We start from the raw sequence: 26,483 nt of genomic DNA on the forward strand, positions 1-26,483 counted from the left end.
AGCAAAAAAGATGATCACTCATTTTCACAGGATGTGCTCCTACCAACCCCCCCCCCCTCCTCCGCATGATCAGCACCTGCACTGGGAGTAGTTATTAATTAAGCTCTACTGAAACTCGCAGAGCTGGGCAGCAAACAATTATTAATATTCCGATCCTACTATTTATTTATTTTTTTTTTACTTTTACATGTTTGGCGTACCGAGAGAGGGGCATTCATAAAATGTGGAGAAATAATTGGGGCTACAGATCTCACTGGTTGCTATTTAATTAGTTTATCTGTGAAAAATTTATGGCGTAGTTGCCAAAAAATTGGATAAAAAATAATGAAAGAAAAAAAGAAAAGAAAGGAAAAAAAAGAAAAGAATGTAAAAGAAAGAAAGAAAATCGAAAGAAAATATCAAAAATAAAAACAATTCGAATAAAGAAGTAGACAGGAGAGAAAGAAAGAAGAAAAAAGGAAAAAAGACACAAAAAAATAAGAAGAAAGAAAGAGAGAAAGAAAGAAAGAAAGCAAAAGAAAGAAAGGAAAAAAAAGAAAAAAAAGAAAGAATAAAAAAACAAGATTTTTTTGATAAACAGCTCACATTCCTTTAGAAATCAAGTATTATGCCTGACGGGAAGCAGTACATTTATTGACATTTGTTTGCTTTTATCGATATTGAAAGATTTGACAGTAATTCTGAAGAAATTAACCCGGAGTGCCCTTGTGATCTAAAGGCCCGAAGAGGTGAATGCGATTATACATGAACCTTTGTCTGCCCTTCTTGACGCAATTAACAGTAAGAAAGAGTTATAATTAAGATTGTCAGCATGTCTTCAAATTCTTATCGGTAAGACATGTATGGTAGGGAATTTTTTATAGTTTCACCTTATTGCTAAGAAAGCATGAATGCTTGCAAAGGAGGCAACCGGAGGACCGACGGCTTGAGGTCCTCTCCGAGGGACCTGGTAATGAAGACTAATGCCTTACCTAAAGGCACTAGCTGACCAAGTAGGAATCGAACCCGCCGGGTCACCGGAATCCGAAACCCCCGCTAGCTACCAATTGAGCTATATCGCGCCTCCAATGATTTAAAACACGAAACTTTGTTCAAAGTTGCCCTAACACATTTCACGTGCATGGGAAAGTTATCTAATACATCTGGTTTCAAGCAACTGAAAAAAATGTAAAATTCATAATTTCATATCCATAATAAAAAAATTCCTTCCCCTAGTTTCTGCTAAGGTTGAAAAGAATCATTACATTCCTACCAGCAAAGTCTCAGTAATGGAAAGTGGTAGACAGACAAAACCACGTGACATTATTCGACATGTAGATTTTGCTTGTAACAGGCATGGAGACATCTGTCACTTTAAACCCATCCTTATCATTTCATCAACAACTGTTTGTATTTACCTATCTAGTTCACATACGCTTTTCTTGTTTTAAGTTAACGATTTCTCAAATGTTAAAACCGTATGCACTCTCGATCCGAAGTGGGTTGAGTGAGTAAAATCTACAAATCTCAATCTGCTTTTTTATCATCACGTTCACAATCGTTGTGTTTTGATAGTGTCAATAGATATAATTGTTATAATGAACTTAACAGTAGCGGGGTGTGTTCTATTTACCTTTACCGTTAGACTACCCGACCTACTTGTGTCTCACGATTGCAACAAAATAGAGAAAGGTCGGTTACAAGCATCTATCTAAAATGAAACCTACATATCATGGAAATCATCAAAAAATGTAACAACTAATTGTACATGTTTAGGCTCTTGAAGCGATATGGGCTGTTTCTATTCGATCTGAAATTGGTATACATGGGCTACATTCGTCCTGCTCTGGAATACTGCAACCGAGTATTTAATGGCGGCTTACAAAGAAAGATGTATGAAATTCAGAGCAAATTCAGAAAAGAGCCTGCAGAATCATGTTGGGTCGAAACTTGCCGATTATGCTTATGCTTGCCTATCATTTAAAATTCCTACTCTTGAATCCAGAAGGGAGAAAGTCAGCCCGGATTTCGCAACGTTTTTAACCAAACATATAACATTAATAGTGCCTGGCTACCCCCCCCCCAAAAAAAAAAAAATATCCATCAATCTCTGATATACTCATAGATATCAAAAGCTCATTATTGCAAACGGGGTTAGATCCATTTTTAAAATCAAATTTGTTAATATTTTAGGCCCAATGTTTAGACCTGACCCCTTTTGCAACCAAACTCTTCTACAGAGCTCATTTGTCGAAAGGGGTTAAATCCATTTTTCATGAAATTTATTGTTTTCTGTCTCAAAACCTATAGATTTTAGTCGCTCTAATGATACCAACGAAAATCTGAAATTCCCATTAAAACGTGAATAAAAATGGCAAAGACAAATCAGTTTTTTTTTCAAAATTGGATCCATTTCAGTGTGCTTGCAAAAGGGCGTTAGATCCACAATGGTAATTGTTTGAAATAAAATATTTAAGAAAATTGAAGACAGGAAGATTTCTTTTATACTAAACTTTATGTTCACACGGCAGGGTAGTACTACATGACAATTTAGTTTAAGGATATTGCAATATACATGATATGAGAAAAAAAACACGTGATTTTTCTAGGAATGGTCCAAATTGGATCTATCCCCTTTTGCAACCATACTCTTCATATCAGCAATACACATGTAAAACAATTGATTCCGCAATAGCCCCATATAGATCTCCTGAATAAAGACATGCTCAGTCAATAAATAAACCCATCACTACTTCGAAAGCAATACTCACATTTGCAATATCAATTTTTAAGTAGATGACGAAAGCAACACTTTTATTTAATATCCATATATTTTATGACCTTTTACAACTTGCTTATCTGTTTTTATTATTCTTATTTTACCACTTCCTCATTGTCATATATATTTATATATGTTTATTTATTGCCTAAGTAATCTTGCCTTATTAAGTACATAGATATTTCTCATCTCAATTATTCACAAGATTAATGTTGCTGTTTTTTTGTGTTTGAAATATGTAATAAGTCTATTGTTTGTAGTATATTGAATACATGACCAATTCAGCCATGTGGCTGCAACTCATGTTTTTACTACATGTAAACCTTGAATTAAATTGAATTGAAAACTTTGAACCTAAAAAAATAATATTTCACACATGAAAGTTGGAAAGTTGGTAAATTTTTAAGTTCCGCTTATTGTCAAGAAATCGGTTGTAGCATGCTCAATTTACATGGTCAATATTTCTGATAGCATACAGTTAACTTCATTTTGTATATCTTATTATGAAAAATGACATAATTATTTCAACTTGTCTAGATTTTATTATTTCTAGAGGAAGTCCACTGATTCTTGGAGAGTGATTGCCCCATTTTTATATGAGCAGCCATTTCTAGATTTCTACTGGACAGTGTAAACTTATTTGTGTTGCTGGCTTGGTTTTTTTTTTCAATTCATTCATATCAACTAACTTTATTTATTGATGCAGGCTTTATTTCATGTTGATCATGATCTTTTCCAACATCGTGGTATCTGCGTTTTTGTTAAAGGCCTGGTCACACCGGCCGAGCGTTGTTGGAGCGGTCGTGGAGCGGTATGGAGAGGGGGTCGAATTTCGGTCACAAAATTGGGGAAAAAAATCGAATACAAAAATCGAAAACCCCCCCAAAAAAATCGAAATCGAAAATGTCGATAGGTAGCGAGCGGTGATGATTTTTTCTCTCCGGTCCACGACCGCTCCAACAACGCTCGGGCGGTGTGACCATTACTTTACAAACGTCTTACAAATTACACATTTCTTTGTGCTCGGAGACATGCCCAGATAGCTGCAGACAAGGGAATGCTATAGCCGTTCAGGAAAAAGAGGCCTATATTAAGGCCTGGTCACACCGCCCGAGCGTTGTTGGAGCGGTCGTGGAGCGGAGAGAAAAAAAATCATCACCGCTTGCTACCGTTCACCTTTTTCGATTTCGATTTTTTTTCTCGATTTTTTTTCTCGATTTATTCCCCCAATTTTGTGAGCGAAATTCGACTCACTTTCCCTTCCGCTCCACGACCGCTCCAACAACGCTCGGGCGGTATGACCAGGCCTTAAACTTCAAAAGGCATTTGGGGGTAAAAGTTGGAAACCGGACTATTTCACACAATTCAAATGCGCTGAATCTGAATAGACCGGTTCCCATGCTGAAATCTCATGTTTTAACTACCTCATAAACATCATGGCTGCCAAACTGACCATTCATAATCTTATTTCTACAATATTCTTTTATGATATTCGTTTTCACAGACATAGATATTGCAAATTCATGCGTACATAATGAGTATCATTCTGAGAAAAAAATTATTTCTGTTTGGTCAACAAAACGGAGTGTCGAGTGAGTTTGAACGCTAACCTGTAAAACGTTTTCCTTTTATGAAATTATTGAAATCCTAGCCTTATTTCAAATAAACAGAACTTTGTTATTTCTTGACCATTTTCTGTAATTGAGGTATCAATTTAAAGAGCAGATATTGAACTTTTTAGGCATGTGGTTATCTTTTTGAAATTCAGATACTCCCCGCAAAATGAGTTTTTGGTATCCTTTCTTCAAATTGTTTTTGTTCACTCATGCGTGAATGAGGAATAATATAGGTAATATCAGATGAAAGAGGAGTTTCTAGGCTTTACATTGGTAGGTCATTTGTCTATTGTATTTGCGATTAAGTTATGATAAATAGTCGCTTAATCTTGGTTTCGTTTTTTTTTTCTGGGACGCACTGTATATTAGTTCCATGGTTTCTGTTGGGAATTTGACACATTTTGGCCACATCACATGAACATCCATTGATATTTTATTATCATTATTGTATATCTATGTTTTGTATATTTCCTTATGTTTGCCGAGTCAGGGATTTTATAACGAGATTTTCATTCGGATAACGAATTTAGCCCTTGCAGCCCTTCATCACTACTACTGTTCCTAATAAAGTTTCACGAAAAAAAACGATAGCCTGGCTGGGATCAGTATCCGGTCAGTTTGATGCTCAGATCACATCGAGAAGGCGAAGTGCTGTTCGTTATTATGTTGTTATATCATACCCCTCTTTGGTTTCTGGCTGAAACCAGGGGGTCAATATTTATCATCTAGCCACGCATATCATGCTTCGCTGGGGTCATCAATCCAGCCAGATGTGTGATGCCTGGATCGTTTGACGAGGTGCCTAGAAATCCAAAAGTTTATTCCAGTATCGCCGACCAGGACCCTGGATAGATGGTTGATTTATGTTCCCGCATGTGCGGATAAATTGGTTCAAGCATGTAGTAGGGCCATGGTTCAAGGCAGTTGAGAGGTCTTGGCTGTGGAATGCATACTGACGCAGACAAAATAATTTCAACAAAATAATGTTCTATCCTGGGCCCTCCCGGGCTCCTCAAACTCAGGAAGTAGCTAGGTCAACGCATTGAGTATAATATAGTCAATATGTAAACAATGACGGAGATTTGAACAGATTGATCTGTTCATCAAGAGTCTTGTAAATTAAGATTATGTTGTATGTACTTATACAATGTTTTCTTTTTTATTGAAGTGCAACGATGTGTTTTGTATACTTTGATTATTTTTATGACGAATAAAAACTGCAAAGATAAAAAAAAAATAAAGAGCCATGCAGGGCTCACGTGAGTGAAATTATTCATGTTATATATAACTTTTGAAGATATAGTGGTCGTTATATTGGCCTGGAATTGACATTTTGTCTTGCTTCTGAATTATATTTGATGTTATACCATGAGACACCGCATATAACTTTTATTCCGGGTTATATTTGTTGTTTGTGTTTTCGAATTATGTTATTCAAAGCGGCTGTTGTTTGCAATATTTTAAATGGGTCAAATAAGTTAGACAACATTTGGATTTGCTTGACTATAAAATGCAAATATATTGCGAAATATGTATTTTGACATTCGAAATGGCCGCCATAGAATCATGTAAGCCCTATCTGTGTAATGTAAAATGCAAATGAAGAATTTAATTTTCACAAGAGTAAGAACCATAAAATGCATGTAATTGTGATGTACGAGTGAAATATTGTCTGAAAACATGTTTTCTAGTGAAACATATTTTCTATAGTCATTCATGAGATAAAAGCAGTGTTGTGAAATTCAATATGGCCCCTATTAATATGCCCCAATAGTATTATCTACAATGTAAACGAGGACTGATAATTTTGTAAGAATTTGGGTCCACTGTAAAAAATGAAGTGCTAATTTAGCACTTACAGTGCAGTCACTATACAAGTACAGTAAGCATGGTAAGAGCTAAATTAGCACTTCATTTTTTTACAGTGTTAGTGCTTGACTATGAAATCCACATAATTCTGTTATGTGAGAAGTTGTTTGAAAACGTGATTTTTATGAAATATAGCATTTCTTCTGCCACGTAGGTGATATAAAAACTGTATTTTAAGTTTGAAAATGGTCGCTACATGCCCTAACTAAATTATGTAACATACGTATCGGGAACAACTTTCACAATAATGAGAACCATAAAATACACGTAACTGTGATGTATGGGTAAAATATCGTCTTGAGCATGATTTCTACCTAAATACATCACATATGTTTGTCTTGAAGTTGATAAATGCTTTACGTTGAAATTCAAAATTGCTGCGACAGGCCCTAAAAGTATTATGTATGCCTACATATTGTAACTGAGGGCAGATGATTTTGAAAGAAATTGGCGTTGGTTGACTTAAATATTGCATATAATTGCGATGCCTGAAACCAAGTTTTCTAATAAGACATATCATATCTTGTGTCATTAAGGTGATAAATGCTGCATTTTGAAATTGAAAATGGCCGCCGTAGTCCCTTATCGTAGGTGCCACGAGCCTAATTACATTGGGAAGGCAGGATATTCATTCGACCCAACCCATTCAATTTTTTTTATTTGATATAGCTGATTGACAAAAATGCATGAATATGATTGAAAATCTAACACTGATTCTAGAAATGGTAACTACTAAACTTCCTTCGCCCCAATTTGGGAAGATAAATAGGTGACATGGAATTATTTTTGACTGGCGGACTAATTAGGGCTATTTTACTGTTTCAGTTGATGAATTTGATCCATTCATAGTTATCTTCATAAATGGCGATTTATTTTTAAAAAAAGAGCTGGCTACGGTACCCTTTCCTGGTCAGATATAAAATGTGAGATATATATCCTATCCAATGGTACTAAACATTCGACCCTCTAATTTCACATTTATTTTTTATGAAGTTTTCAAAAGTGCCATTTTAACACACAAGTCTATGGGGAATGTTTTACGCGCGTGACACCCGTACACTTTAAAAAATGAACTTATTTAGCACTTAATGAGCTTGTATAGTGACTGCACTTTGAGTGCTGATTTTTTAGTTCAAATTATAAATGAGCACTCAAGTACAGTCACTATGCAAGGACATTACATGCTAAATTAGCACTTCATTTTTAGAGTGTATTATGTTCAATTTGAATGGTGACAGATAATTTCAACAAAGGGGCATATTGTATAATTTTTTGTTATTTCAAAATAAAGCATTTATCACCTTAATAACATAAGAAATTATATAGTTCGTTAGAAATCATGTTCTCAGACAATAATTCACTTATGCAATACCATTTAGTCAAGCAAAGCAAAATACTGTTAACATAATTTGTCCCCATTGATATCGTTATGCCCTTAGGCCCTGCAGCGGCCATTTTGACTTTCAAAGTGCAGTATCTATCACCTTCCTGGCAAAAGAGATTATAAATCTTGTCAGAATCATGTTTTCAGACAACTCATAGATTACAATTGTACGCATTTTATTGTGCTAGCTCCTGATTCAATTTGTTTCACAGTCAATGTCTATGAGCGGCCGATTTGAAAGTAAAAAATAAAGTATGTGACACAAACATGGAACCTGATACAAAATATTGCGTTAGAAAATATATCTGTATGCAATATCTCAGTGCTAACTTTTGTATTTGTTTTTTCCCCTCTCTTGTATATTGTACATAATACTGTCACGGCCTTTGGTGGCCATTTAAAATATCAAAATACAGGATTGATGACATACACGGCATATTAAATTATACATTTCATTAGCAATGAGGATTATTTTCAGTATTCCACTCGTTTGTCTTAATAAAATGCATTTTATTGCTCACTCTTGTGATTTTTTGGAGGATCCCCGTTCATATTGTACATAACAGTGTAAGGACGTTTGGATCGAGGCCATTTCGAATATCAAACTACATAGTTTATCACACACATGACATAACAAATTATACTGTATATTTCGTCAGCAATTATGCTTTCAGACATTACTTCACTCATAGATCACAATTACTTGTACTTTAGTACTCACTTTTGTGAAACTTAATTTTCCCTATTCATATTGTACATAAAAGGGTATACATTTTGAATATCAAGAAAATAAATATTTTGTCAAAAATCTTTTTCTTTTCAGAGAGTATTCACTCCTGCAACACAATGACATGTATTTTATTGCCATGTGTGGGCAATTTTATGATTTTCATGGGTAATTCGCATGTTTTAACGGCCATATTGCATTTTGCCAATTTGCGTGCGGAAAAAGTTCAAGTTTACACGACTGGCATCATTCAGAATCGGAATATGCACCTTCGACTAAACATGAAAAGAAAAAAGGTGTAGCCTACAACCGTAAGTGGAAATAAGAAAATCACTATCAATAGTTAGTTAGATAGTTCGGGAATTGAAAATCAATCATGCAGATTGCTCGCACGCCTTCACTCGTAGCCTGACGCACCAGAGCCACGCAGGCATTGGGTGCCAGGCAAAATGGTCCTCATCAGCTGATTCCTCCCAGTTGTGCAGGTTTGACGCCAAAGCACTTCAGGCAGGGAGTTTGGAATGCTTCAGAGATGCTCTTCTGTTTCTGTTTCTGTTTGAGGGTAACTCCCGAAGGAACTCGGCAGGACAGCAGTTTTTGCTGGTAAACGCCAAGCTGGTATATAACAAATTACCTTGGAAGCATTTTACGTCTAGGTTAATCAGTCATAGTGGTTGACGTAATAGACGACAGATATCACTCTCATGCCTTTTTATCAAAGTGGAGACAGTGGCAGAGTTGGGATTTGAACTCACAACCTTGCGATTCTGAGTCCTATGCTCTAACCAGCATGACCAGTGGACCACACGGCCCTTACCACTGGACCACACGACCCTCTAAATGTAGTCCCTTATCTTTAAAACTTTTAACTGACCACATGAGCGATTGCCTTCCATCAGCTCATCACAGGCCAATGAACCGCTCGTAGGGCTGTTGACATGTCCTGCCCATCATGCCCATGAGCTGACAGCGCTTGCCTATTGCATGAACGCTTTCCATCCGAGCTCTCTACCTCTGCAGAACTTATGTGTCTAGCACTTTTTTCAATCCTTTTAGTAATTATGGAGTATGTTTCTAAGGCATCTAATGTGGAAATAATTCCGCTGCCTGGCATGTCGGCTAATATTAATGATAGTATTAGTAGTAGGCCTAATATTCTATGGTGTTCGTGGGGCAGCCTTAACTTGGTTTAAAATTTACTTAAGGAATAGATGTCACTATGTAATGATTAATGGAGTTAAATCACAATCTAAGGAGGTTAAATGCGGTATACCCCAAGGCTCGGTTCTGGATCCATTATTGTACTTGATTTATATTAATGACATTATAAGTTTACCAAAGTTGTTAACTTATTTACTATTCGCAGATGATACTTGCTTACTTTCCCATCACAAAGATATGCACACTCTTATATTCTCAACTAACAATGAATTTAAAATATATTTAAATGGTTTTGCTGTAACAAGCTTTTATTAAATGCTAGTAAAACTCAATATGTTGTCTTTAGAACAAGGGGTAAAAGAGTCCCTGAAGATACTAATCCATTATCAATAGGAGGCCATCAGATCAATCGAAGTCAAGATGTAAGGTTTCTGGCAGCTAGTGGATGAACATTTATCATGGAAAAATCAACTCAGTTTGTACTAAGGTAGCATCATGGACCTATCGGTCCATGGTATCATGGAGTGTTTGTGTCATTTATAAGTTACGTTTCTCTCAACCTCAGCAGACCTTTTTTAAGTTAGTAACTATTTGCAATGCTATTTCTATAACACTTAAGTTATTGTAATGCTGCAACGGGAAATACATATAGGAACCATTTAAACAAGCTGCTAATTCTTCAGAATAAAGTTATGAGGCTCATAACATAATCGAATTACAGCTGTCCAAGTATTCCTTTATTTCTGCAATTGAAGATTTTGCCTCTTGATAATTTAGTCTCTTTCGATTGTTGGATAGTTATGTACAAATCACAATCCTCTCAAAACTGTTCATTTTTAAAAGATGCATTTGTTGTTAACTCGAATGTCCACTTGGACAATACACGGCAGAAAATCTTATCCACCAACCACTTGCAAGAACAAATACTGCTTTAAATTCTTTTGTGATAGTTTGTATCAAAGAATAGAATAAGATACCACAAATCTTTAGATCAAGTCCAACACTGCCCATATTTAAAAATTCGTGTTGAAAATATTTATTTGAAAGATTACAAAATATCTTAAATTGAATCTTGATAAACAATATATGTGTGTGTGTGTGTGTGTGTGGATTTTTGTATTTATTTTTCTTATTTACTCTCTAGATTAGCATTGTATATATTTTTCATTTCATTCTTGCTGTATTGTTCGGTATAAGGGGCCCCTCTCACAAGATCTACCTGCATGTGGTCCCAAACCTAACATGTATTCTCATTTTTTGTTAAACTGTTTAATGTGTCTCTTGGTTTGATTGGTTTAAATAAACTTAAACTTGAACTTAAAACATGGATATAGCGCTAAATACAAAGTCCCAAAGAGCTGCATACTATTGCCCTGGTTTTAATGAGCATGTCTTCCTGGCTCGTGAGAATTGTCTTTCTACCGGGTTCACATTTACTACAAATGGCTGGAGAGTGATTATGTTGATAAACGCCGTGCTAAAGGACGCGACCATTGCTGCTATGGGATTCGAACCCCGGACCTTGTGGTTGAACGTCTGGAGACTTAACCGCTGTGCCAAACCACCTCTAATTCTGGTCATACAGCTTTTCACCAATACCTTTGTTGAAATTGATCCATATTTTGGTCACTTAGGGGTTCTGAACAGACCCTTTTTAAAACAAATTATAATGGAAACCATGGTGTGGGCCCTATACAACAAAAAGTCAATATTTGCCTCCTGACCATGCTGACGTTATATTACTTCACCATCGTATAACCTTTGTGACCCACAGATGATCATCGTTAAATACACATAAGGGTCTATAAGCAGTAGACCTAATCACTGCACAGCAAAAACTGTGGTGTTAACCGGTGTACATAGAGGACCACACCAGTTATTTTACACCGGTGTTAAATTGGTGGTGCTAGTTTTACACCTATAGGTGTTATTACAACATCTTTGTTGTTACATTTACACTCTTTAGTGTTATGTTGAATCTCTAGGGTGTAATTTTAACACCTCAAGGTGTGGTCCTCTATTAACACCAATTGGTGTCAGTTTTAACACCGCAGTTTTTACAGTGTGTCATTCAATATTTATTTGTACATGTATATCTTTCGGTCATTTGGGGTAGGCTTAAATGACAATGTAACCCTTTGAAGCCAATTGATTTGATTTAAAAGAAAAATAATCAAAGGAATGCACCGATGAGAAATCAATAGATACATCGTGGTCTAGTGTCGTCTCGTCTTTCAATCTGAGGGACGTAGGTTCGATCCTTACTTGCCTTGTGGTGTGTTTTCCTTCAGCAAGAAATTTACCCACATTGAGTGGCGCTCATCCCAGGTTAGGTGAATGGATTCCTGGCAAGAATTTATTCCTTGAAACGCGGCAGTGCGCGTAACAGCTGCTCTAGCTGCTGAAGCCAGGGTAATTATGATACATATATTGTATTTTTAGAGCGCTAAGAGACTTCTGATAAAGTAGGTGTTGAGCGTTTGCATGTATGATTATTTCCATTGTTATTAATATCATTATCATTACTATTATTATCATTATTATTAAACTCATTATTTTTAATATTATTGTTATTATTATTACTATTAAGATTGATGATATTATTTATCAATGGAGTTAATATCATTATCATTTGTTTGGCGTCACCTGTCCCTGTCTGGAAAGCGAAAAGCGACCTGAATCACGATGACCCGCATGTCTCTCCTCCCGATATGCAATACTCAAACTGATCGGGGGGAGGGTACAGGATTGGTGGACCACTTACACTGGGGTTTTTCTCTACTATTTGAAGCATTTGAATGTTAAGATAATCAACGTCATGCAAATCCTCTATTTTTTGTTTTTGGTAATGCACCATTATCTGTGATGTCACTCAAGTACAACTATCCTATTACCTTGGTTCAAGCATAGGTCCATGGTTCAAGTTTACTTAAACTTTCTATTTTGTTTATTATATATTTCACCATGTATAATAATAAATAAATGAAAGAATATAATGTTACATTGATAATAATAATACTGCGTGGGGACTGAGATGTTTGAAGTGCAGAGTCACTTAAATAACGTTGTATGTAAATAACTCGTTTAACTATAACATGACTCGATGCAGGTATTCATAAAAAAACAGAAAAAAATGAATTAATACAAAAACTAAAATAATGCCCCAATAGCATATTAACATATGAACATCATTCATGCATCTCGATTATGAGACTAATTTAGACAAATATCATTTAAAGAATTTGGAGGGACACAAATCCTTCATATTTTTTCGTGAATTTTTAATTATTGTTACAAATTCAAGGTTGTGATTCCCAAATGTTAGGTTCAACGTATTTTATTGATTTATTGGCTAATGCACTTAATATAGCGTTTAACACATCAGAACGACGTCTCTAAGCGGTTTACAGATATATTATTACCCCGGTCGATCATCGGATGCTTACATGCCCGCATACAATGTATGCACCTTCTCCACTCCCTGGGGAGCATTCCAACAAGAGTTACAAGACTCAATTGCTAGGCATACTACATAGGCTTTCGCATCCTCCAGGGTACCCATTGAGCACCTGGGTCGAGAGTGGAAAAGTGTGGATGGACGCCCCGATGGACGCCTTGCCAAACATGCCAAAGGACGCTAGACCGCGGTGGATTCGAACACACGACGCTCTGATTACAAGGCGAGAGTCAGAACCGCTACAGCATGGCGCTTCCACGTTGCCACATTCACTCCACTTTTCTCGGAGTAAAAATCAATGAAAACCAAATGAATGTCTGACTGATAGCTATGACTGTCTCTATATGTGCGTGTGTATATGTGTGAGGGTGTGTGTGTGTGTGTTGGATTTTTTTTTTCAGACGTGTATCAATCAGATATGATTATTTACGTCTGGGACGTCATCGTCCGAAAGACATGGCCAGGGCTCGAACCTCTGTATCAATTTGTAACTAAATTTGTAATAATTTGTAACCCCACATATCGCTTGGTCCGGCGCCACAACGCCCAGTTAAAGTAAAATATTTTGTTTATTCTTTCACAAGACCAAGTGTTCTTTTTATTAGCGGAAATACTAGTATGATGCATGTTTTATTCTATGGGTGGTCAGGGTCCAAAGGACAAAGTTGTACATGTGTGAAATCACAGATCCTGCTGGCATTGCCAGTTGGAAGGATCTCCATTAAAGGGAAGTTCACCCTGATAAAAGTTTGCCAAAATAGCAAAAATAGCAAAAATTGAACAAAATATTAGAATTGTACTTAATTGATTTGTGACGTCATTTGCGAGGACTTTTCCTAAATAGCGTATATCAAATTCAAAAGTTAAACGTCTAACTCTCTTAATCTTTAATGCATTTCCTTCAAACCTTCATCAGTATTTTTTTATTTATATTTTCTGATATTTTTACAACTAATTTATTTCCCCCTTTAAGGTTCCAGACATCTAGGAACTCATACCTTTCTTATTGTAGGTTGTTTTTTTTTTTCTTCTAAAACCTTTATCTTAGGTATGAAATATAGGAATATAAGAATTACAGATAAACTTGCTTTGTTTGTGTTTATGTCCTTCAATTTCCTGACACCACAATATGTGTCATGCTTATTTTCTCCAGTACAACAATCTCGCTATTCATTACGTTCTAGATCAGACCCTTTTCGTTTACAAAGTCCTAAAATGAACTCCAAGAAAGGTCAGCAATGTATTAGCTTGACTGGACCCAGTATTTCGAATAGCATCCCTATCAATATCCGTTCATGTTCCTCATTACGAGTATTCAAAAAATTAGCTAAAAACATATTTCTTTTCCTAAGTAACATCCCCTCAATTTTTTTTCATTTGGTTTAGATATTCAATTAATGTATATGTGAGGCGCATAGAGACTTCGTGTATAATATGCTATAGAAATGTAATTTTATTATTATTACCATTTTATTAAAAAAGAAATGTATATTCAACTTTGCACTGTAACCTACGACATACTGCACGGGAGCACCTTTGGAAGTACATTTTTGCACTTTCAAGAAAAAGGGGTGCAAAATTGCACCTCTAAAGATGATCCGCTCTCTAAAATATTAAGGTTCGCTCCTATAGTCCTCTGGAACTTGAAAAGTGAAAAGTAGGACCGAAATTTCACCGGTTTAACCTTCTGCTTCTAGTTATGTACATTGATCTATGTAGCTGTACCAAAACACTTCGCATGTTCACTTATGTATTGTACCACTGCAACAATAATAGGCACAGGGGGATATGTTGCTGGCACAATAAGGGTTAAGGCACTCAGAGTGACTCTCTCGACACCTTTCAAAATTATTAGATATAGTAATGTTAAAGGAAAGGTCCACCCCAATGAAAAAATGATTTGAATAAAAAGTAAGAAATCCAACAAGCACAACACTGAAAATTTCATCAAAATCGGATATAAAATAAGAAAGTTATGACATTTTAAAATTTCGCTTAAATTCACAAAACAGGTATACGCAAATCCTGGTTGGTATGCAAATGAGGAGACTATGACGTCATCCACTCGCTATTTCTTTTGTATTTGATTATATGAAATATCCTAATTTTCTCCTCATTTTCAAGTGAAACTGATTAATTCCTCCCTGAACATGTGAAATTACCACTATTGTAACAGATTATGATTCAGTCAAGTCGGTCCCCATGGTCAAATCTGTAAAACATGAAATATTGTATAATTCAAACAATAAGAAAACAAAAGAAATAGTAAGTGATGGACATCATCCACTGACTCATTTGCATGTCACAGAGTTGTGCATATCACTGTTTTGTGAAAAATAAGCGAAACTTTGAAAATGCCAGAACTTTCTTATTTTACAACCGATGTTGATCTATGCTAGTTTGATTTTTCTCTATTTATTCAAATCAATATTTTACTGGGGTGGACCGTGGACTTGACCTTTTAATAAAGGTTCTAAGTTGCCCTACTTATTGCATGCACACGAGTCAATTATATTTACAGATATATATGCACTCGTGTTTACTTGGTAGAAGGAATAAAGGAGTGTGAGCATGAATGCATTCAAATGCACTGACTTGGCCATAAAATCTCTTAATTTAATTTCAGATTTGTTTAGGAACACTGAAAGAGGAATTAAAGCCAATTATTTAAAGAAGCTGAAGAAGCACACGGTCATGACTTCGCAGAATCATTGATCAACGTTAAAACCCAATTAATTCCCAAGATTCAAACTTATATTGCGTAACGGAGGCATGGAGGCTACGTGATTGATAGGCCATCCGATAACGAAATACACCTAGCTATCTTTAGCTGCAGTCACGTGGCTCGTAAAAGCCAGAATCAATAAATATATACAGCTTAAGTCTGCAATCAGAGACCTTGATTCAAAATTTGATCAGCAAGTGTGTCTCCATGCAAAGACTAGCACATACAAAACTTGCCGTTTCAATTCAGCGAGAGGGCCTTCAGTACACAAGGCATGAGTAGGCTGCACATTCAGACCCTTTACCTCGAGTGAAAGGTTTTCACAGCAGACTACCTATAGCTACGGATAAAACATCAGTAAACCTGAAAAGGGGTAGGATATGATCTCTTTCTTTCCTAACAAGATAGAGGGGCAGGGTGTGAAGATAAAGAGGACAACATCCCATAGTACACAGTGACACATTTAAACAACGCAGTTTACTATATGAATCATACAGTAGTTGTTTAAACAGATAAAACAATTGTTTTAGTTCTTGAGCAACAAAGATTAATTTATACTATTTGCTATTTTAGTTATCAATAAATCAAATATGGCTGTCTAAAGGGTTGGTCCAGGCTGGATTTACATCTCAATGAATAGAGTAAAATTCACAGAGCAAAATGCTGAAAATTTGATAAAAATTGGATAACAAATAACAAAGTTATTGAATTTTAAAGATTTGCAATATTCCGGTGAACCAGTTCAAGGCATGTCTTTATTAATATTCATAAGATGGGCTGATGATGTCATATCCCAACTTGTTCTTTTATATTTTGAAATTAGGTTTATTAAAAAAAATTCTGGCAAGAACTATAACAATTGGATTGACAACTGATAAAGTGCATTAGTTATTCATTGCCACAACTTATTTTGTCATAATGGAGACACGCAATACACATGTATGAAGAAAAATGAAACATTTATGATTTCATGTAATAACATACGAAAAAAGAAAGTGGGGATGTGACCTCATCAGCCCACCTAATGAATATTCATGACAATATGGATATAACTGTTTTCACAAAATATTGATAAAGCCACTCTTCGTTATTTGTTATCCGATTTTGATGAAATTTTCAGCATTTTGCTCTGTGAATTCTCCTCTATTTATCTAGATGTGAATGTTTTCAGCCTGGACCATCATTTTTAACTATTAAACAACTACTGTGCGTTTCATATAGTAAACAGCGTTGTTTAAAAATTTAAACATCGTTTTCCCTGCATACCCTGGGGTCTCCCTGGGTTACGCAGAATATCAAGGAAATTAAAAGCGCATATGTAAAGACTAACTAAACCTGACCATGCCAAAATACCTCTCAAATCTTCTAAAATGCATGTCATATCTACGTGGACTTAATACCATGGTTTTGTTAAAAATAACGTAACAGTGTACCTTAAAGTTAACATTGTATCCCATAATGTAAAGGCCTAGTACAGATTAGAATTCTAAAATTGAAAGTATTCTGAGGTCTATGCATCTTTTTAAATAACATATCACAGCGCGCTTCAGAAAAGAAATAAAAAGTGCTACAGTGAGTCCACTTTGTGGATTCAGATACATTTTTAATAAGTAGTTATTAGGAGCCGATTTGAATTTCAGAATTGTTTCAGGAAATTTGGGAATTTGTTCCAAAAAAGTGGCTGCATGAGAAAATGAATATTCACCATAATTATGTGTCTGTTGATGTTGGATTTGGAGGAATGATTCATAATTGTGTGTGTATGTGGGTGTGTACGTGCGTGCAAATGCGTGTGTGTGTGGAGAAAGATGATGTGCATGATTACTTAGGCAGTATAGTTTTGAATATGAAGGAGCTAGTCGGCAAAAACATGGACGTACTATTACATCTACCCTAGTAGTAAGAATATTTTTAATTGGGCCGGGCTATATCGAGCACAACGCGGGGCCATGCAATCCATTAATGAAATATTCCATCATATTATTATGGAAATTCTGAAATTATATATATATATAGGCCTATATATTAATTCTAAAACACGTTACTCGAACTAGTCATATAGCCTATGTATAGGTGGATATATATATGACTACCTTATAAGCTGTATTATTTATAGGTACGGAATCTATCCAAAAATGATGTCGTGAACTCACCTTTCTTATGATTAGGCAGAACCGCTCGACTTTGATGTAGCCACGAATTAGTGAAGAACTTTATGTCCGAATGAGGGTCAAATAAGGCTGTCCAACTCTGATAAAGATACTCGGAGTATGGTATACATTATGTTCAGTTTTAGCTGTACTATCGTTTGAGACATCCGGATCGTACTACGTGTAGTCTTCATCAGGGCGATACCACTTCTTATGACCTTCCGAAGAAATTCATTTCCGCCCGACTATTTTTCGTTATAGGCCTACTAACATATTGTATTCCCAGCTGGCCGTTGCAAATGGGATGGAGCTTACAACAGCCCGGGCAAAACGGATATTTAATAACTATTACTGTCCGAATTGCCAAGATTCAAGAATAAGATAACGAGTTTTCCGTGCCCTTGTCTGTATACTTGCATGCTTGTCAATATGCCACACTGGGTAAGGAGTGATGCGTTCTTTTTGTTGCGTGCTCATTTATTATAGACGAGCGCGCGTGCTCTGTACAGGCTAAAATAAGTGACAAAGCAGTAATTAGTCGGATTAAGCAGGGGGAGGGGTACGTCCGCCCCTTAATTCCAAGTGGTTGACAGCCCCCTCCAAAAAATATGAAGGCAAACGAAGAAAGAAGGTGAAGGTGAAGGAACTTATAGCTAGGAAGAAAAAAAGTATTAAAAACAATCAGAGAAAAGAGGGAAGAAATAAAGATTGAAAGAAACAAACAAACAAAGAAACAAAAGAAAAACAAACAAAAAACTATTGAAGTGTCACATACTGAACGTGACAACCCCCGCCCACTGTTTTGCACTAATGCCCGATGCGCGACCATGGGGTCTCGAAAAGCACCCTAAACACGTAATTTCCATATTCTGAAAATGCACCCCTTAACAGGTATTGGCGTGTGAAACCCTACCTTTAACAAGTATTGGAAACAAAACGATACTCTTGGCAAATATTCCCTGAAATGAACCCCTAAACAAGTACAGGAATGTTTTATTGTTACGGGTCCTTCGGTCGTCGGCTTTACCTTATTTGGTTTAGTACGACCCCACCTTCTACACCTCGCGCAAATCGGACTCTAAACACGAAGTGTTGGGGCAAAAAGGACATCCTTTATAAAACATTTAATTTTGTTTTATCATCCCCGCAAATTCGACCCTAAACACGTAATTTTCCTGGCGAAATAGATACCCTTTTTCCCATTATTTTTGTGTTTTTGACACCCTTATCACGTTACGTACGTAACGTGCCCTATCGTGAAAAGGACATCCTTTTTACGTTTTTTTTTTTTTTTTTTTGGTCGCGCATGGTATCCACTCGTCAATGTAAGTGGCCCCGGGCACTAATAACTTGCTCCGCATAGATATATTATTGTTTGTGTAAACTTCAATTTGCTACGTTTAAAAATACACAAAGGCTTATCCAGGGGGTTGAAACAGCCTCGCTATGTATCCCCCCTTTTTCCTAGAACCCCCGGCCCCCGAGGAATTGGAATAGAAAAGAAATAAGAAAAAAAGGAAGAAGGGGAGAAAAATCAGAATTAAGAAAGATAAGAAAAGATAAGATAAAAAATGTGAATTGAATAAGGGGAGGTGATACTTGGGAAATTGAACAAGTCACTTTCAGGTTATGAAAACAATTTCGCTCGCACTTCGCGCTTGCAATGTCTGTTGAGTGGCATAATGATCCGAACAAGAGGGCAACATGGTGTTTAAAATTCAATATGCGCAAACTATTGTGCTTACAATTCGAGTCTTATTATTTGTTTTGGAGAAATGCACATCATATTCATGATTTGAATAAAGTGCTGAACGAACGTCAGCAAATTTTCAGCTTGCATTAGTTAATCGGCAGATTAGTCAGATATACATCCTCTTCACGAATTTCATTTAACAGTCGTTGAATCGTGCCTTTTCAAGTCAGTATATTTATTATTTTGAGCACGCGCTTTGGATTCGCATTAATTACTTATCAGTATATGGTGAAACAAAGTGCTTTTAGGTCTAATCGCCATTTCTGTCATTAGCCTTGTCGCACTAGAACACTGGCATTTCGTATATAGAATCAATAGTTAAACAATATCTAAACCTAACTGACGACTAATCTAGTAATTTTTACACTGAGTGAAAAAAACTATAGTGTTTTGTTAGTTGTTGTAGACAGTAAAAAATAATTATACAACGCGGTTTACTATATGAACCTTACAGTAATTGTTTAAACAGTTTAAACGAGTGTTTAAATCTTAAGCGACAAAGCTTAATTTTCAATATCTAATCTTCGACAAATTAAAAATGATTGTTTTAAAAATGGTTAAACAAATACTGTAAGGTTCATATAGTAAACAGCGTTGTATAAATTAAATAGCGTTTTTACTGTGTAAGAGGATCAAGCCCTCGGCTGCTATAAACGTAGGATCGGGCATACACCGTAGGCATTCTCGCGATTGGTTATGATACTAGCCTATGTAGAGTCAATTTGAAAATAATAATAACAATTACAATCAGGGGGGCGGGGGCAAATGACAAACAGTACTCGTTGTCTGTCATTGTACGAGGTTTTAAGATAAACCTTTTGACATAAGTAGTAATGCAGACGATAAATTCGCCTATAACTCTATTGGTGTAGAGAAACTAAAATAATATCCAGAGGAAAGATACTGTTTTGCTATTTGGTAACATAATTATGAGTGCATTCAGTAGGGCATTAGTGTGTTACAATCAAGTGGGCTTATATTACAAGAATATACTGCTCAGAAAGTTGCATTATGGGTATGGGGCCTGGTCAGTTGAGATGGGGCTTTGGAGGCTGGTGTAGTTCGTATGCCCTTTAATAAATATACAACATATCGATTTTGATCTAGTAGATGTAAAACTAACACCATTTATTTCCATCAATTTTCAGTAAAATATACATGGAAGAAAAAATGTGTCCAACATAGAGTAAATGGAAAGAAAACTTTCCTGTTACCTGTCCACTGCAAGTAAAATATGTGTTTAAAGAGGACGTCGCATACACATATACAATCAATATGCATTATATGTTAATCAATCCTGAACAATGTAAAATAATAAAAGTATATATGCAATCGAAAAAGTGGTTTCAGTTGCTTGTCGCAGTTGTTTTAACAATGCCAATTGTTGCAGTGTACCTATAATACAAAAACTTTTTAAAAAAATGCGATGTTTATTCCTCGTTTATTCTTACAAGCACATACAGATAACGTCGAATCAATCAGAATAATTCTATTCCTTGTTTTATTTGATGTTAATGTCTAAGACAATTCCTGAGCCCAATAAAAACAAAATTATTTGATTTCGATATGCTAATCTAGCGAAGCTTGGGAACAGCGAATAACGACATATTTCGCATTAAATTCCAAGAGCTGAGTTCAATGCCTGTGGCATGTCAAACGGTGCCGGATGATCCAATATTAAAACGAACAAAGAAAGAATAGTAGGCCCAATTTCAGTTCATCCGCTGGTTACATTTTTTTATCCTGGACAATATGAGTTTCCGCCTTTGCAAAGTGGTAATCTTTCATCACCCTCCACAATTCAGTGGCTACTATTAGGCACCCACAAATAGGGCCATGGACATGATGGGTGGGTCCAAGATTTTCCAAAAAGGGGGTATTTATTTTTGTTCTAAAAATGACAAGCAAAAAAGGGTTGGAGTCTTCACTTACATCACTTGCGTATTCCCATTTTTTTACGGCTCTCAAAAGAGGAGGGAGGGAGTAAATGTATAAGTCTCTATTTAACGAGCTATGTTGGTTGGTTGGTTGGTTGGTTGGTTGGTTGGTTGCTGCTATTTAAGTGTAGAAATCACATCGACGAGACGGTATACTTAAGGTGCGCTGCGCAAATGAGAATTACATAATATTCATAACTGTGTATTCGTGGGAGAAAATCCCAGTTCTGTATTAATGTAAAACACTTACTTACTTAAAAAAATTATTAACAACACACGTTTCTGGGCTCAATCTAAACAACATTTCTACTGTTGTAATTCCTTCAATCCATGATAAATCTCTCTCTCTCTCTATATATATATATACATGTATATACGATTTCAATTTTGGGGGTCACATCTTGGGCACTGGCGAAGAGTGTGACATTACCTTTTATTTTTTGAGAGCTACGCTCCTTCCTCTATAATCTCTTCCTTGTTTGTAATAAATGACAAAATTCATTCCTATTCATTCGTCGTCACACAAAAGAGTATATACTTCTACTTCCATCTTCGTGTCGAGAGATCAAATCTACATCTTTTCGTAGTAGATACATCCGGGTCGTTCGACGAAATCACTTGCCGGAACTTCTGCCTCTGTGACGTCATACATCTCACAGACGCCACCATCGCCTTCATGGTAGGTGAGGGAGAAACAATCTTGTTTTTCTGAGCATGCTGAAGCGCATCGTCCGAGACTACGCGCGTTCGTGGTGTACATTGCATGATTGACAAGGCAGTAGTCTTCAAATTCAGACCCGGGCTTATATTTTCTCCGAAGTCTGGATTCTTTCAGCACTGGTGAATGAAAGAGACGTTGAGCTGACTCTGTTAATAAAAAAGAGGAAAATAAATAAAGAAAGAAAGAAAGAGAGAGAGAGAGACAGAAAGAAAGAAAGAAAGAAAGAAAGGAAGGAAGGAAGGAAGGAAGAAAGAAAAAGAAGGAAGAAATAAATAATAGAGAGAAAGAAGGGAGGAAGAAAGAAAGAAAGGTAATTAGAAAGAAAAAATCCGAAAGCATCAAAAGGAAAGAAAGAATAATAGCAAGGCAGCAAGGAAGAAGGGAGAAATGAATTAAAATTAACCAAACAATTGATAAATAACTGAATGAATAAATAGGTAAAGACATGAATACGTATTATTAATCAACAAATGCATTAAATGCACAGACCGTAGTTAGATGAGGGAACGGAGAGGGGAAACAAATTGCATGTTGATCTACATGACTAATTATGGATAACGAGTTGAACACTGCGATTATTAATCTTATCGATTTGCTAAGCGTTTGATATAAATTGAAAGGAAGGAAAATATAAAGATTACAAAATTATATTTTTCTTTAGATCGAATTACTTTGCGATTGATTCTAACTGCAACTGAACGCAAGTTTTTTTGCAAAACCCCGAAATACCTACTTTCACAAACAGCAAATGCGTTGAAATTCTGGCAGGAGACGTCAACAAGTTTTCGAGTTGTTCTGTAGTATACAATACAATCCTCTATACCCAGAAAGTTATTAGGCTCAAAAAGTGACCACCAATCTGAAAACGAGAAGGAAACAAACATGAATCAGAATGCTAACTGAGGAGATATTATTTATCATTTACCAATATATTATGTTTTATCATAATCATTAATAATTCTATCTCCCATACTTCTTCTTGCTCTTGTTTGCGGCTGATGTTGTAAATGTGTGTGTGTACTTTTTATATTCTCTATCTCTTCTTCCTATCTTCCTCCTAAAACTCGCTTAAGTTATCTAATAACTTTTATTGTGAATATCATAATTACATTATCTTCAAGACAGACTATCGTCACCACCACCACCACCAACACCATCATCATCACCGTCACCACAGTCGGCGTCAACGTCGTCATCACCATCATCATCACCATCATCATCGTTTCATCATCATCATCTTCAAAATTGCATAAAATGGTTCATTTTTTTCTCCGTTTCGCCACATATTGTGGCGACATATTGTGTTATTGTGGCTATTTCAATTCAGTTCAAATCTTTATTCCATTTCCATTCAAAACATAACACAAAATAGTACACAATAATACAAATCATATTCAATTTTACAGACGAGCATTCTTACTTCGTAAAACAAGAAACAGTATTATATTGAGCATAAATGGTAATGGGGGGGGGGGGTCCACTGCACACCTCTGAAAGGAGACAATGGCTTCCCTGAGGGCCACATTGCTTGACCAAGTCCAAGGTACACTCACCACTATTGCGCGGTATCTCTGTCCCGTCGGAGCAGGTATACACCCCTTCTGTCTCTGCATCCCCGCATCCCATCCACACCCAGATCCAAGCAGGACCCTCTTCTCCGGACTCATCTTCCGTCCGATCGCGGAACTCGTCAAACTCCGCCTGCGAAGAAGGCACGACCAGAGTGGCGCCCATGGCAGCGCAGGACTGGGAGGCATCTAGATGCGATTGCTCCTCCATCGAAGCGAAGCGGTAGCAACTCTCACCCGAAGCTTCCCCGATATGCCACCCGGGCTCGCAGACAAAAGAACCTGGCGGAATTGCGGAGTTAAAAATTATTCTTTCAATTTTCATCCGTAGCTGTAACGGTTTAACTGTAACAGAGTAAACGTTTATTGAAATTGGGCCAGTGTAACCACAGGAGGGATGGGCACCATTTTTTCAATAAACGTGTACTCTGATGTAGACAGTGATAATCTGAATGTGCTTTTTTTTGCATGGTCACCCCCGCCCCTCTACACACAACACTTTCAAAAGTGTTCCGCGGCCCCTTGAAAATATATTATAAGTATTTATACTGGGTCATTATAACAGATCCCCCCCCCAAAAAAAAAAATAAAATAAAATAAAAAATTAGCACGACACAATGAAATATAGGCCCATCTTATATAACTATAAACCTTAACTTAATATGCAATCAACAGCGCTTTGTATCCTCTGAAAAAAGTGCCATATCAATTATTATTATTGTTATTATTATTATCTATAATTCAGATTAAACAACAACAACCACTTACCTTCACTTAAAGATATAACAGCATTTTAATTATAAAGATGAGACTATACCGTATATAATAAATTGTACGAATAATCTTCTCAACACCTACCGCCTTGGTCGTCACATTTTACCCAAAATATAGGGCTATTCCAAATCAATAAAATTGAGAATAAGTGGTAACTTCTGACTATCTCCATCTTTGAGACTTTATGGGATGGCAGTCCTTTCGAGACTAGAGGAATCCGATGAAAAACCAAACGTTAAGTTGTTGTTAAAGCCAGGAATATGAAACTTCCATTTCGAGAAATAGAAACAATGAATAAATTACAATTCCCTAGGCTAATCAGACTTCCAGTAATAATAGCTAATTTATGAACAAAAGGCAGCAAATGGATCCCTATTTAAGCTGGGATACTAATTGATAATTTTCGTAGCTTATCAAACAAATAATTCATGTATACCAGACAGCAAGTTTGATCATAGTAATTAGCTTATTTGGTTGGAACTCTAATGGATGATTTCATAACTTATCAAACAATCATAACAATACATGACCTCGTTATACTAATGTATATTCGAGGGGGAACCTCTCTGATCGGACTGCATCATAATAAGCTTATTTCAACTGGAAACCAAGGTTTTCATACATTATGCTAGTGGCGTAGTGAGCAAGAAAATTTGAGGGGGCAATATAAGGCGTATCACGTAAAATTTATACAAAGTTGCAAGAGAGCGAAGCGAGCAAGGAAATATTTCGATATTTTGATTTCAAAAATCCAATTTTGTGAGAGATTTTTACATAATGTTCATAAAAAATATCATATGTCACTCTCTATCGTTTTTTTCTCTCGCTCTCTTCTTTTTTTTCTAGGTCATGAAAAATGTAGGGGGAGGGGAACCCCCCAAGCACCCCCACATCTGTACTTTTGTGCATTATACTAATCTAAAGCAAAAACAGAAAATAGTGTTCATTCCACCGTGTATATGTAAATATAGAGATTTGAATGTGCATCCGTAAATAGAAATGAGACTTAATACATTGGATGCATCTAATAATTTCTATTCTCTCATTTCAATACATACCGTCTTGATGGTTCATGTTATTATTAACGTGATTATCAATTTCTGAAAAAATATATTCTCATGCACGCCTGCCTGAATTTCTATGATTTTTCTTTTGTTTTTTTAAGTGGCATTGTGTGATTTGGTTTGTTTACTAAATTTTTATTAAAGCAATTTTAGTGGTGGATTCGATATTGGATAATTCGGTTTTAACTGATGTGGACTGGATTTTATGGGGAATATGTATTTACATGAATTTGGCAATTTGAAATTAAGAAGAAAACAGAAATATGTTACCATTGAAATGAAAAGACGTTAATAGGATAACAGATTTTTCATTGTATACACGTAAAGGATTGGGGAAAATAAGATTGAATATAATGAAGGTAGAGATTTATATAGGTTTTCCCGTCCAATTTCATCAGGGTTGCATTTAAATTAATGAAAGGACTTTCAAATTCGAAATATTTTGTCAACCCTCTGCACACATGGTTCATTTTCATTTATTCATCATTTAATTCCGTTCTATATCATTCCTTTGAATTTGGTAGAAATTCAATTTAGGGAGAAATTCGTTCAAATTAATGGCCCAAAGTCGTCATTTAATTTCGCAACGACGAACTGATCGTTTAATTTCACCCAAAATACCATTTTCAATTTCATTAATCGGCACACATATTTGCACTTTAAACGTCCAAATTCAGATAACATGTTTCTGTGTTCATTTTTCTTTTATAACGTTATACAATTTTTTCTCCAAACTTTACCCTACCTTTTTTTTCTGATCTTTCAGTTAGAATAATTTTATTCCATTATGTTTGATAAAGACGTAATTCATGTAACACT

General features: G+C 35.9%; 2 protein-coding genes across 3 annotated transcripts in view; both read right to left on the reverse strand.

Annotated features, from left to right (window-relative positions):
* LOC121420168 (NXPE family member 3-like) overlaps nt 1–18,284 on the reverse strand; it is a 37,400-nt gene extending 19,116 nt beyond the window's left edge. For both annotated transcript variants that reach the window (XM_041614714.1, XM_041614713.1), the window contains exon 1: nt 17,851–18,284. The gene's annotated coding sequence lies outside the window, so the exon portion shown is untranslated. The remainder of the gene's footprint in view (nt 1–17,850) is intronic.
* Nucleotides 18,285–21,900: 3,616 nt separating this feature from the next.
* On the reverse strand, nt 21,901–25,004 carry LOC121420761. The gene is made up of 4 exons (XM_041615404.1): nt 24,685–25,004; nt 23,812–24,108; nt 22,992–23,117; nt 21,901–22,404 (listed from the first exon to the last, which is right to left on the reverse strand). The coding sequence occupies exons 1-4, from the start codon at nt 24,770–24,772 to the stop codon at nt 22,109–22,111; spliced, it is 807 nt and encodes a 268-aa protein (XP_041471338.1). The 5' UTR covers nt 24,773–25,004; the 3' UTR covers nt 21,901–22,108.
* Between the last annotated feature and the right edge of the window lie 1,479 nt (nt 25,005–26,483).

The sequence above is a fragment of the Lytechinus variegatus genome, chromosome 8, assembly GCF_018143015.1.
Source record: "Lytechinus variegatus isolate NC3 chromosome 8, Lvar_3.0, whole genome shotgun sequence".
Lineage (NCBI taxonomy): Eukaryota > Metazoa > Echinodermata > Echinoidea > Temnopleuroida > Toxopneustidae > Lytechinus > Lytechinus variegatus.

Coding starts and splice junctions, on each gene's coding strand:
- LOC121420761 (XM_041615404.1), bottom strand. CDS start 24,772: ATGGAGATAGTCAGAAGTTACCACTTATTCTCAATTTTATTGATTTGG. Junction 23,118..23,811: donor AGAGATACCGCGCAATAGTG/GTGAGTGTACCT, acceptor TCTCGTTTTCAG/ATTGGTGGTCACTTTTTGAG. Junction 22,405..22,991: donor CGCATTTGCTGTTTGTGAAA/GTAGGTATTTCG, acceptor TTTTATTAACAG/AGTCAGCTCAACGTCTCTTT.